At 42.6% G+C, this 13,674-nt stretch overlaps 1 protein-coding gene across 2 annotated transcripts in view; it reads left to right on the forward strand.

The window, feature by feature from the left end:
• SHTN1 (shootin 1) overlaps positions 1–13,674 on the forward strand; it is a 109,317-nt gene that overhangs the window by 92,165 nt on the left and 3,478 nt on the right. Inside the window, exons 15-17 of one of the 2 annotated variants that reach the window (XM_075935385.2) lie at positions 3,334–3,454; positions 4,225–4,399; positions 4,587–4,679. In XM_075935385.2, the coding sequence (XP_075791500.2) occupies positions 3,334–3,454; positions 4,225–4,399; positions 4,587–4,641 (351 nt within the window). In that variant the 3' untranslated portion in view covers positions 4,642–4,679. The remainder of the gene's footprint in view (positions 1–3,333; positions 3,455–4,224; positions 4,400–4,586; positions 4,680–13,674) is intronic. The other variant, XM_075935384.2, reaches the window with a different exon arrangement.

Raw genomic sequence — 13,674 nt, forward strand, 5'->3', positions numbered from 1 at the left:
TTCCCAATTATTAATGCAGTTCAACAGTGAATAAATACGTATTGCTGCTTTTATTCAAATGAACTTTATATTCTCATGGGCCTTACAGTAACCCCAATGTCTTAGATTGCTCACAACTCCCCTTGAGTGCATCCACCACTAAGGCCCGTGAACATACAAAAGGTTCTGTCAAACAGGAGGTTGTTGGTTGGGTTATTTGTTTGTTTGGTTTTTTTTAATAAGATCTTGAGGGATTGTTTGTTTGTTTGTTTGTTTGTTTTTAACACTGCATTTTTTACCTAAGCTGAGGTAAGTTTTCTTTTCAGTAACATGCTGTGTGGATCTCTAACTGGTTTTTTGCAACTGCTGGCAAACAGGCTTCACATAGGTCACAAACAATGGTGAGACTCAGAGACAACAATAAATATATGTCCCAGATTGTGAGCGCCATTTATAAACTTTTAGGACGATTTTACAGTCGATTTGGTACTGGACAAGATGGCAGTGTAACTCCAGCTAGACTGGAGGAGCATGCTGAGCATGCTTTGTGTCAGTTAAAATTCCAGTGGCAACCTTTTTAGAGGTTTCAGCTTAAGAAGCCTTTTTCTTAGGAGAGCTGTAAAATAAGGCCCTGCTTCTTGGCCTAAGCCAGAGGTTACAAAAGTGCTAGTCTCCGCATAAGGCAGCAATGGTGTTGGTCTGTGAAAGGAAGCTGTAACCAGACATCTGATACTGCCGCCAAAGGACACAGCCAAGAGTTTTTGGAGAGCAATGAAGATTTGTGAGGTCAGCACAAGGATAGTGAGCATTTCTTTTTGTAAATTAAATGAACCAGCCATAATCATGACTAGTCTGGTAGTGTAGTATGGTTTTGAAGCTTTGTTCAATTATCTTTTTGTAGCAGAAAAAAGAAACATTAATGCTTTCAGTACAGGCAGTCCCCGGGTTACGTGCATGTGACTTATGTCGGATCCCTACTTAAGAACGGGGTGAGGGAACCCCGAACTAGCTGCGCCCCCCCCCCCCAGCAGACCGCCGAGACACACTGCGGCGGTCCCGCCACCCATGTCCTCCGTGGCGAGAAAAGCTGCTCCACGTCTCCCTGGTCGGCTGGGGGGGCCCCCCAGCCGACCAGGAAGACGCGGAGCAAAGACGCGGAGGACGCGGGCGGCAGAACCGCGGTGCATCTGGGCGGTCCTGCCGCCTGCGTCCTCCGCGACGAGAAAAGCTGCTCCGCGTCTCCCTGGTCTGCTGGGGGGGCCCCCAGCAGACCAGGGAGACGTGGAGCAAAGCCGTGGAGGACATGAGCGTCGGGACCATGGCGCGTCTGGGCGGTCCCGCTGCCTGCATCTTCTGCGGCGAGAAAAGCCTCTCCGCGTCTCCCTGGTCTTCTGGGGGGGGGGGCTCCCCCAGCAGACTAGGGAGACGCGGAGCAAAGACGCGGAGGATGCGGGCGGCAGGACAGCGGCGCGTCTCGGCGGTCCCGCCGCCCGCGTCCTCTGCGGCGAGAAAAGCCGCTCCGCGTCTCCCTGGTCTGCTGGGGGCGGGGGCGCAGCCCAGGCTTTTCTCACCGCAGAGGACGCGCCGAGACGCGCCGCCTCCCCCGTCCTCCGCGGCGAGAAAAGCCTGGTCTGCTGGGGATTGGGGGGGGCACAGCTAGTGCGCCCCCTCCCCCCCCCCCCAGCAGACCAGGCTTTTCTCACCACTGGTCAGTTGCAGCAGTGGCTGAATTAGGACGCCTGGGGTAGAGCAGCTGGGGGGCTGTCGGGTTGGTCCCACAGCGCCGAGGTGCGGTGCTGCAGGGACCTACCCGGCAACACCCCAGCTGCTTTGTCCCAGGCGTCCAGATTCAGCCGCTGTTGAAACTGATCAGCGGCTGATTCCAGGAAGCCCGGGGCAGAGCAGCTCTGCCTCGGGCTTCCTGTAGTCAGCCGCTGGTCAGTTTCAGCAGCTGCTGAATCAGGAACTCCTGGGGTACAATATGTACCAGTTCCGACTTGCATACAAATTCAACTTAAGAACAAACCTACAGTCCCTATCTTGTACGTAACCCGGGGACTGCCTGTATACTGACTTGAGACACTATGGGTGTGTCTAGACTACAGGTTTTTTTTTTTTTTTTTCCCAAAGTGGCCTTTTTTCGAAAAAACTTCCTCTGCATCTAGACTGCTGCCACGTTCTTTCGAAAGTAAATCGAAAGAACGTGGCAGTTTTTTTGACAGCGGAAAACCTTATTTTATGAGGAAGAATGCCTTTTTTCAAAAGTGCTCTTTTGAAAAAGGTGCTATGTAATGCAAACTGTGCTTTTTCGAAAGAGAGCATCCACACTGCCTGGGTGCTTTTTTTTTCGAAAGTACCAGTTGTAGTCTAGACACTCTTTTTTGAAAGTATCTTTCAAAAAAGCCTCTTTTGAAAGAGGCTTGCAGTCTAGACATAGCCTATATGTCACCTATGAATGAACTTCATTTCGAAAAGGTAGTGTACTATAGCAATCAATTAAATGTGGTTCTTTGGCCTTCAGCTAATAGAGAAAGTTTGTTGTTAACAAGATATTCCTCTTGTGCAATCTTGTTAAGATGTTCACAGCTTTATCAGGGAAATGTTTTAGTATTTGTGTTAATAGTTGGATTTGTTTCATTAACGCTACTTAGCATATACATTGCTCTTTAGAAATACTCCACCAGATTTCACCCAGAGCCAGCTTGACTCTTTACTGCACAGTGGGATTCACCAAGAAGGAACTTCTTTAGCTTGATCTCAGGGCTTCCTGAAGTCTGTTCAGGGGAAGTACTAAACTGCATAGATATAATCTCTCCTGGGCCAGCACTACCCCCTGTTTGGACAATCCTGATCCCTCCAGGGATGGAATTTCTCCACGGATGGAATTTTCCACTGGCAGGTGCCTTCTTCTGGGCTTCATTATGGGCCAGTAAAGCTCACAAATGCTCTGTACTTACGGATCTCTCCCCATTTTGCCAGTAGATAAATTGGGGTAGAGAGGTTAAGTGACCTGCCAAGTGTCTTGCAAGGACTCTGTGAACATATTAGAATCTGCAGTTCCTGGTTTATAGTGCCGACCAAGCAGAACTGTTACTTGGTAACCGATACCATTTTAGATTAACTATCTCCAATATCTATTTTACTTGCTCAACCTTCTGCAAAGTTTTGGAAGGGCATGTGTTCTTATGATCTATGTTTTGGGAGGGCATATGTTCTTACATCTGTCAGGGATGGTCTAGATGGTACTGGGTTTTGCTGTGAGGGCAGCATTCTGGACTCGATGACCTCTTGAGGTCCCTTCCAGTTCTAGTGTTCTCTGATTCTATGAGCTTCTATGTATATTTCTTATTACAGGATACGCTCAACAAATCTACCAGTTCGAGAAGCTTAAAATCCCTTGAAACAGACAGCAGTGAAACTGAGTTAGAAAGAATTTTACGGCGCAGAAAGGTGACAGCCGAGCAAGACAGCAGCAGTGAGTTGGCTTGATCCTTTCGTAGTCCTGCTATTGAGTTTCAGAGAACTTGTGTTAAAGCTATTTAAACGCCAAATTGCTCTGTCTTTAAGACCTTTCCAGGTTCACCCAGTGTTATTGGGGAGAGCTCTAATTGCTTCCCAACTGATCCATTTCCCCTTAATAGCTGCACTCTGCCATCACGATTTTTTCTACTATAAATGTGTCTCAGTGCTCTCCGCCCACCCTTGTAAACCTTCTGCTCCCAAGCTCAGACAGCATTACTGAAGTCCTTGGGCTGTCTTTGCCTGTCTGTGTTTCCTGCAAAGGTGTACTTCATAAATTAATGTAAAATAGGAGAATGATAACCACCATATTGAATTTACTGTCTCTGAAGAAAGCAAGCACTTGTGGCAATATTTAACGGTTTTAAAGCTTTGTTCAAATATATTTTTATAGCAGAAAAGAAAAACATTAACACCTTCAATATACTTACCATTCCATGCCTCTCAGCTGAGTGAATTCAGACAGCAGCTGGGGTTCTGTAGTTCCCCTGGGACCCTTCTAAAGTCTAGGCTTTGTTGGATTGAGCCATGGCATTTTGACACTGTAGAGAAAAATAAGCTGATTCTAAATGGAATGCATTTCAACACTTTCTGTGAACTGGAAATTACTCTTTAAGGAAATGATTTGACCAAGCTAATTGACTGGAATTATATTGAGCTGGTCTGTGATTCAGTACTCCGGACAACTAGGGGTAACAAATATGCTAAGCTCGCTTTGGGTTTTAGGTCCAGCTGGAGTGTTGGCCACATCAGAATCCAAATCCATGCCAGTGTTAGGCTCAGACTCTACTACAGCAGTGAACAAGAAAACTCTAGAGGCACAATTCAGCTCCGAAACACCCGAGTCAGGCACAGGGGCTCTTCAAATGAAGGAAAGCACAAGTTCCAAGGTTACATTTCAGTAAGTAACGCTATTTATGAACCTCTAGTCCTATGGGAATGCCAGACCTGTTTCACTGGTGTATTTTTATGCCATTTACATCACTTTGTCAATCAGGAAACATGCAATATGTAACTGCCCGTACAAGTTGTCTCAGTCCTGCCTGGAGACTGAACTTTGCATTATAACAAACTTCTTCTCTGCCTAGAGTCAGTGAATGTACTGCCCAGAGAGATTCAGGATCTGTTGCTACAGAAAGATAGTGGGACTTTTTGAGGAACAGCAAAATGCTTCACTTGAGGTATTTTTCCCATTGTCAGTAAGAGGGAATACTGGTGGGCAGTGTAGTATTGAATTTATGAATTGTTTGGTTTTTTTAAACTAACGTTAGTAGTGAATAAACTTGACCAATTGAAAAGCATTTGTTTTGGGTATTTCCCCTCCGTGGGCCAAAATAAATGTACATTTTCACAATTTCATTTTCAGTTTTAAATAATATTTACCAGCAGGAAATGGAAATGTCGAACTATCTGGAAACTACAGGATTTAGCTGCTGAAAGAAAATGTAAAATTGGATACTATTTTGACATAACAGAGGATTCTTTTTGCACAACAGATTGAAGCTTCAAAGTGCCATTTAAGCATCAAAGAGTTAATCCTGCTTCAGAAATATACATTTCAGGCAGATCCGGTTGAAGATCAGTTTGTTTTATAACAATGCAAACCTCTTTTTGAAATTAGTCTGCAGATTTGCTTTAGTTCTCTTGCCAGGATGGTTGTCAGGTAGTCTGTCTTTTAAAGAAAAAGGAAATAGGTGAGACAAATCAGATCAGCAGAATATTATAATCATGGTTAATTAAACCTCTGATTTCCTGTTCCATCAGTAGAGAAAGAACACCTATTCTCGTAGGTCTCCATTGCTCAGTTCAAAGGGGCGAATCAGGACAAATGAACTGGAAATTCAATTCCGATATATTTTTTGTGAACTGGTATTTGCTTTATTGTCTTGTTGGTGCTTTTATCTCTTTCTCTTTGTGTTTTTTTGTTTTGTTTTAATGGAAGGCCTTATATCCTTTCTATGCCTTACAGTTTTATTTAACCCTGATTTGAATTTTAAAAGCAAATTTCCCTGTCTAATTAGGTGTCTTCCTCCACTGAAATATATTCAGTAAGTGTCCTTAACAGAAAGATGATCTATACTTACTCTTTATCTTTCTGATTTAAATTTGTTTAACAGCTAATTTGACCTCAATAATGTAGCTGTATTTTTTAACCAATACCCTGATATAGAGGCAATTTGGAAGAGGTGAGTTAGTTTTTGTGAAACACTGTATTGTTAGTCTATAGATTTTTACATTTTGAACAGATAATCTTAATCAGAAAATTCTGCAACTCCTACCACCTTTTGTCTACCTTTTATTCCAGCAAACTAAGTGGAAATTACATTTGCAAGAAAGGAAATGAAATAATTGCAGGCCCAAGGTCTTACAGAATGCGTGGTGAATTGACAGTGAAAAGGATCTTGTGTTGACAGTCACAGTTGTTATGTGCTGTAAAAGCATATGTGAAGCTTAATTTATTTTGCAGATTGCCTATTCTGTGAGAACCTAAAAGACACATTTAATTTTAATCTGTTAATGCGCCAATACAAATGCTGTGGGCCAGGTTCTCTAGTGAGGTGTGCTGTTCCATTGGTGTTAACAGATCTAACGGGAGGGTGAGGGGGGACACAATCCCAAAGCCATTTTCAAAGAGAGGTCTCCAAGGGAATACAGATGGTGTGCAGGGTTCTTGTGCTGTTCTCCCTTCATGATGCTGGACTGGGAGGGAAAAGAGGAAATGTCCAGGATACCTTACACCCTACTGATATCTAACGGCATTTTTGGTCCCTTGGGGTTATTTGCAATCAGGATCCCTTGAAGCAGCTGTAGGCCTTAGTATACGTTGCTTTAGACCGAGGATTGAAGTGAGGGCAAAGCCATTTTGCTGAACACAGCTGCCAACTTGACACTGTAATTAAGCAACATCCTAGACTTGGCTCTTAGTTAACCATACAGGTAAGAAACAAACAACACTCTGCTTTGAGCAGATACCTAAGCAAGAGGTACAAGTAAATTAACAATCACTGTCCTTCTGCCCAAAGTAAGGGGCTTTATCCATCTCATTGCCATTTAGATTTCTTTAAACTCTGACAAAGGTGTGACCTACGTTGTTGTTGTTGTTGTTCAGTGGTTTGTCAGACCACCTACAGTGAATCCTGTCTTGCAAGAGTATACTCCCTAATTATAGGAACTCTTTTCCAGTGTAATCTTTTTCTGTGATCAAATTTTGAATGTGAAGATCTATAGCATCTCTATCGAAAAATCATATAACCAGTCCTGCATGATATATTGTTTTTGCTTTATTGTCCATCTTCTATAGTCCATAGTCCGAATGGCGCTTAAACACTGTTAGCTATCAGTAAAGGCTCAATTTGACAACCTTTACTCATACTGATCACCTTATACTAATGAAGGGACTCATGTAATTTACTGACACTTGTAGACTCATGCCCACAGAACTCAATGAGAGTTTTGCTATTGACTTGAGTGGGGCCAAAATTTCACTCATTGCATGTGAATGAAGTTTCTTGTTTGCTTACAAGATGGTGACTTAAATAAAATAATTAAGCACTCCTTAATCTGAGCCAGGATTCTAGAACTGGGTCTTACATGAGTAGATGCAGGTCAGTTCTAAAATATCCCTGTAAAACAGAGACCATAACTGATCATATTTCAGAATTTGGAAAAAAAATTAGTTCAGAGGAAAATGTTTTGTTTTTGACCATCAGTTCAGTAATTGCAATACAAAACATTAATAAAATGAAAGGTAGAAGCTCGTGTGGAATCGGTGAATCTGCGTGGAGGGGGGGAGAGACAAAGGAAGGAATGGGTCACAAAACAGAAATTGAGGGCCTTCGCTTAACTTTAAGACAATTCCCCATACAACTGTCCTCCCAGACATTTATCCCAGCAGGAATCTAATTTAATGGCAATTCCTCAAGAGAGACTAGGTGATGTTTTGTTCGGTTGGAAGCCAGGGGAGTTCCCATGGCTCCTGTGGTGTGTACACAGAAAGGAAAGGTGTGCCTCCTTCTCCCACCCCCCCACCCCTCCTTTTTTTTCCACACTTAGTAAACACTTGTTTCCAGGGCTGTAGATGACTCGGTTAACAGAATGAACCACGCAGAGGGGAAGGTTTAATCTGATGATTTTATACAATTAAAGGATTTATTCTCCTTCTCTCAGCTGTAATCTTAGTACCACTGAATTGTCTACTGACACTGCAGGAAACAGCTCGGCCTCAGCGAGACACAACTACAAAGGTTTTCCGTGAGCAAGTTGAACATAGACAATTAAGCTTGAACAACAAAATGAGCAGGACAATGGGATGTTGAAAGTAGAGAATCTTCTTATTTTTAACAAATAGTTTTAAAAGTAACTAACAAAGTCTAGGGGCATCTGTGTGCATTGCGTATACCATGTATAAAAATATCTTAAATTACAATGCAGATAGTTGACACTGAAACAGTATTAAAAACCATTCAGTTTCAGTGACCTTCACTTATTCAGGCTGGTAATGAAAATGGCAATGCTTTTAGGTAGTTTGAAAATCCAACCTGCTATCTATGGGATATTTCTAAAAATTCAGTTCTGTTGAGTGTTCAGTTCTTTATAACAAATACCACCTGCCTAGAACTTTCAGCATGGGCAAGGTATTCCATGAGTCTCTATTGGAAGGTTTCTTTCTCCTGGTATGGGCCACAGTGAGAGATAGGGAAAAGGAACAGCTGGACCAGTGTTCTAATCCATTGTGGCAATTTCTACAACCCAAAACTCACATTTGAAAGGCACTAGAGCGTAAAGAAGTTTCTGTGAAAATTCATTGTTTCTATATACTGGTATAACAGGTGTTTGCCATCAGTTCTTGGCATTTTGTTCACTTCTCTGCTACTGGTTCTGATGTGCCTTTCTGCAGCAGTTGCTGTGTTCACACTCTAAGGTCACATCTAGCGGGTCTAGTTAAAGCGAATGCTGAGGACACCCTCATCAGTCAGTACTTCTGTTCCTCATGAGGAGTAAGGGAAGACAATGGGAGCATTTCTCCCATCAACCTCCTGCTGTGGGGAGGGTGCCAAAGTTCAAATTAAGGTACATCGACTCCAGCTACGCAATTATGGTAACATAGCTGGAGTTGCATTTTTAATTCAAACTTGGGCCAGATCTACACTAGGGCATAAGGGTGAATTTATTCGCCTGCTGATGTGTGCTACACCTCTATAGAGGGCCACTGTGTTGCTTATATGCTTAAATAGCCTAGTGAAGAAAGGAATTACTGGAGGTGGGTCTGGAGACAGGTTATTGATCTCTGATTTGGCCCAAATCCCCAGTTCAGGGAGCTGTAGAGGGCACACAATTTGGAGTAGTAGCCTCTGGAAAGTTGTATTCAGCCTTGTGGATTGAGGGGGATAAATGTCACACATGCTGACCCCTGTTCAGTTCTGTGAATAAAGCTCATTTACTGACATTTTCTAGTAGAGAAATGAATTTTGCCTTAGGTTGTGGGGAGGTTGTACAAGGAAATAACAAACCAAGTATGAGAGAGGCGCTGTGTAGCTGGAAATCATCTTTTTCGCTAACAGAAATTGGCCTGATGCAACCTGTTACCTAACCTAGCTTGCCTCTGGTTCACAACTGTCATAACGCTTCAAACCATATTTCATTTTAGACAAAGAGAGCGCTCTTTTCATGAGATTTTGCTTTGATGTGCTAAATTTAATAGGGAAATCCTGAAATTGTTGTTAATGTAGAATTGTGTTTAATGCCGTCAAAATGTAGAATCAAAACATGAATGTTTCAATAGTGGCTTTTTTTACTCCTTAATGTCCTTTTTGGCCTTGTGCATTTGCAAATGGTCATGGCTGTGTCCAGACATGTATTTAGCAATATTTGGCTTTTAATATCTATAACAAAATTATATTAACAGAAAACCAGATTGAAATAATCTTAAAATTGCAATGCAAACCAGTGTCAAAAAGGAAAATCCACATCAAAGCTGACCGAGTCAATCTTCTGTTTGTCCTGTTACACTGCACCTGCCCCCAAGGTCAGAATCATTGCAAAAGTAACAGTGGCGCTAGTTCTCAGATGCATAGTCAGTCATAACTCTTTGTTTTGCTGCTTTTGTTGGCTTGTGTCACGGTGCTAATGTGGGTATTTTAGGTTAAAATTACAAGCAATCCTACCCGTAACTGCATGGGAGCTGACATATTAGACTGTCAGTTACATTTTTACACGATAAACTGTAATGTATTTAGGTTTCATATCCTAGAAACACTGTCAGTTTTAAAATATTATATGTGTTGAATTAAGCACTATTATTATGTAAATATCAACTCAGAATATTTCAGCCTTCAACATATTTTTTCATAACTAATAATTTGAGTTTGACATCCAAAATAAAATTCTGAATGGAAAGAAGGTTGGTATAGAACTGGAAGTAAATATCTCAGTTGGATTTGTAGTTGTAGTAATAAAAAAAGGAAGCTAACCATACTATGCACTAATTGTTCTCTCAGGCTTTTTTGTGACAATAAAAGTTGATTTTTTTTTCCCCCCACAATGTGTGAGATTTTCTTCGCTTTTTAAAATGACTTTGTTTAGCCTTGGACTGACACTTTGCCATGCCAAATTTCAATTATATTTGAACCTTTAGGAGTGAGATATATACATGGGATTTATAATTTTTTAAACAATAACACTCCGTAGCAGCAGTCCTTCCAAACTGGTGTAGCTATGTAAAGGACTTGAAGAAGAAAATACTAGTAAAATGAACTGTGAATAGTAATTCTTTTACACCAAGAAGTGTAACATTGTATTTAATCACCGGATTTCTCCATTAAACTATTTTATATCGACAGATTTAAATCTTTCATTTTTCAGTACTTGAAGGTGGTAAATATGATTGCAGTTTTATCCATTTTTATTGTAAGTGAAACAGACTTCAGAGTGTTTGGCTGTGCATCAGTTGTTGGATGGCTGCCACACACTAATGCAGACTCCCCGCTGTGAGCCCAGTGAAGAATTATACTTTGATTCACCAGATTGTATTAAATAGTCCAGCTGTTGAGATTTGAAAGATAGTTACCTCCAAAGTGAAATAAAAATGAACGTGGCATTTATGGCTTTGACCATTTTTATAGTGTTGGGCAATCAGCTTTTCAGAGGTAGCACTTTCTAAAATAACCCTCTTGTAGTTACACTGCTTTGAAAAGTTTCATTTACTATAATGCTCAAAATATCCCACCTTGTATTTGCAGCAAAAATAAGCTTGAGTGAGGCAGAATTTGCATAAAATAAGTGTTATTTTCTGTTAATTTTGTGTGTTTTGATCGTATTCCGCATTGTCTGCAACTGCATCAATTAGTGCCAGTTTCAGAATTAATTAATTTGTTCTGAAGTTGTTACATTGCATATGATACTTGTGAAGGGCACTTGAACGTGGAATTTCACTAAATACAGCAGCGATGTGCCATTTGAAATGTAGATGCAAAATATCGCTCTTTTGCATAAACCAGATGAGAAATTTCACTTTTAGGATGTAGAATACAAACCTTCAGTGCAGCTTTCTATTTCTGTGACTTAACTTGCATAAGTTCATGTTGCAGGATTTACTACCTCTGTCAGTCAGGTGGGAGTCCATGAAATCTCATCACTTGAGTTGAGTTTCATTTGCTGAACTAGGAAACTGTACATGCTTGTCTTCTAAAAGGATGTAGCTGCTCCAGAGAAGCCCCTTCTTTCGTCGCCTTTAGGCTAAGCCATAGTAATGCTTGCCCTGTTCTACACCGGTACAGTTCATCGAGCAGTCCTGTGGCACCTTAGAGTGCCACAAATTTATTAAGTCATGAGCTTTCATGAGTATAACTCACTTCATCAAATGAGTTGTAATGGAAAGTACAGAATTTGGGGTATGCGTAACAGCAAAAGAAGTTACCTGTCAATTGTAGGAACAATGTTAATGAAGCTGATTAAGTCAGAATGGATGTGGAGATGCAAATATCAAAAGTGGGGAAATTGGCTTTGTAGCTCATTAATTTAGTTAAGATCTTTATTTAAGCCTAAAGTCACCCTCAGGGGTTGCACTCATGTAGCTGTACCAGTGCAAAACTCCTTACCGTAGCGAAGACCTTACAAACAATGAGGTGTCCTGTGGCACCTGAAAGACTAACAGATTTATTTGGGCACAAGCTTTCATGGATAAAACCCACTTTCTCAAATGCGTCTGAAGTGGTTTTTACCCACAAAAGCTTAAACACAAATAAATCCTTTAGTCTTTAAGGTGCCACAGGACTCCTCATTGTTTTTAGATACAGACTAACACGGCTTCTCCTCTGAGGCCTAATATATGTTGAGCTATAAGGTCAAACTTAAGATTGGTTTTGTAAAATAGAAGGCACATGTCCCCACAGTGGACAAGAATGTGATGTACGTCAATGTATTGTGGTCCCAGTCAGGTGACTGCCATCGACTTTCTGAGAGATTCACTGTGGATAGCTGTCCCTACAGTTCTTGCTGCCCCTTTGCATTGTGAGAGTCTGGGTACATGTCACCATAATGCACTTGTCTCCTACTCTCCCTCCCTGTTGGAAAGACTCCGATAACAGTCTTTTTGCACCTTCCTCCCTCCCCCCAGTTATCTGTGCAGATGCCATAGCAAGGTAAGCTTTAGGGATGTCAACGTGTAGTCAACTAATTAATCTGATCAGCTACACATTCCCCCGCCCCCTTGCTGCCTCTGTATTCGAAGCAGCAATGGTGCCTGTGAGGAGCTGGCTTTAAGCCTGCACCCTGATAGAGAGGCAGCAGCACAGAGGGTAAGAGGGGCAGGCTGGAGCCAATACGTGTGGGAAGCCAGCTTTCAAGCAGGCTCCCTGCACATGCTGGCTCCACAGACCCATATGCGCTCCCCACCCCCATCCCTCCGCTGCTTCCTACAGAGGCAGTGAGGTTGGGTAGGTAGGAACCGGTTTCCCCTAGCACCAGCTCCGCAATGTCGCCTACCAACCCCTCTACTGCCTCTACAGCACTGGAGGGGAGGGCAGGGTAAGCTGCTGCAAACATGGACAGAGGCTGTTCTGCAGCCCCTGTCTATGGGGATCTCATGGAGCAGCCTGTCTTTGGTGAGCTTTGGCCTGCAATCAGAGGCTATTCTGCAGCAGCAGCCCTTGTGCATAGGGGGTCTAGTTTTTAAACTTGCTCTCCTGGCAGCTTTCCACTCTGCGCTGCTGTCTCTGATACAGAGGCAGTGTGGCAGGGGACTCCCTGAAGCAGGCCGGGAGTGCACTGGCTGCCAGCTCTGTCCCCGACTCCCTCCCCCAAGACTATCGAATAGTCATATAACAGCTAAGATTTCATGCGGTTACATGACTATACAATTACACAATATCGAACATCCCTAGTAAGCATGGAATCCATTTTGGAACCTGTTCCGCAGCAAAGTGTTATGGCAATCATGATAACTGTGGTGGGCCTCAGTCTGGAGTATATCCAGGGTCCGCTGGAATGAGGGCAAATCGTGGGAGGCTGTGAACATACTCTTCCTCTTCAAGCACTTGCTCGTGTCTGTTCAGTATCGAGGTGTGTGCCTGCCTCATGCACCGGCGCGGAAGTTTTCCGTAAGCAGTACTTGTAGGGGCCAGGGTCAATTTGGAGTGGGGAAATTGACAGTGGGGTCTGTAAGGAAACGTGAAGGACAGACTTTACAGGAGATGTGTTGTCTTGTAGGGATGTAAAATCCTGTTAATCGGTTAATTGTTACATTCAACTGGTTAACTGCTTAAATCATAGAATAATAGGACTGGAAGGGACCTCGAGAGGTCATCGAGTCCAGCCCCCCGCCCTCAAGGCAGGACCAAGCTCCGTCTACACCATCCCTGACAGATGTCTATCTAACCTGTTCTTAAATATCTCCAGAGAGGGAGATTCCACCACCTCCCTTGGCAATTTATTCCAATATTTGACCACCCTGACAGTTAGGAATTTTTTCCTAATGTCCAATCTAAACCTCCCCTGCTGCACTTTAAGCCCATTACTCCTTGTCCTATCCTCAGAAACCAAGAGGAACAAATTTTCTCCTTCCTCCCTTGTGACACCCTTTTAGATATTTGAAAACCGCTCTCATGTCCCCCCTTAATCTTCTTTTTTTCCAAACTAAACAAGCCCAGTTCATGAAGCCTGGCTTCATAGGTCATGTTC

Source organism: Pelodiscus sinensis, chromosome 8 (assembly GCF_052426305.1).
Source record: "Pelodiscus sinensis isolate ZL-2025 chromosome 8, ASM5242630v1, whole genome shotgun sequence".
Lineage (NCBI taxonomy): Eukaryota > Metazoa > Chordata > Testudines > Trionychidae > Pelodiscus > Pelodiscus sinensis.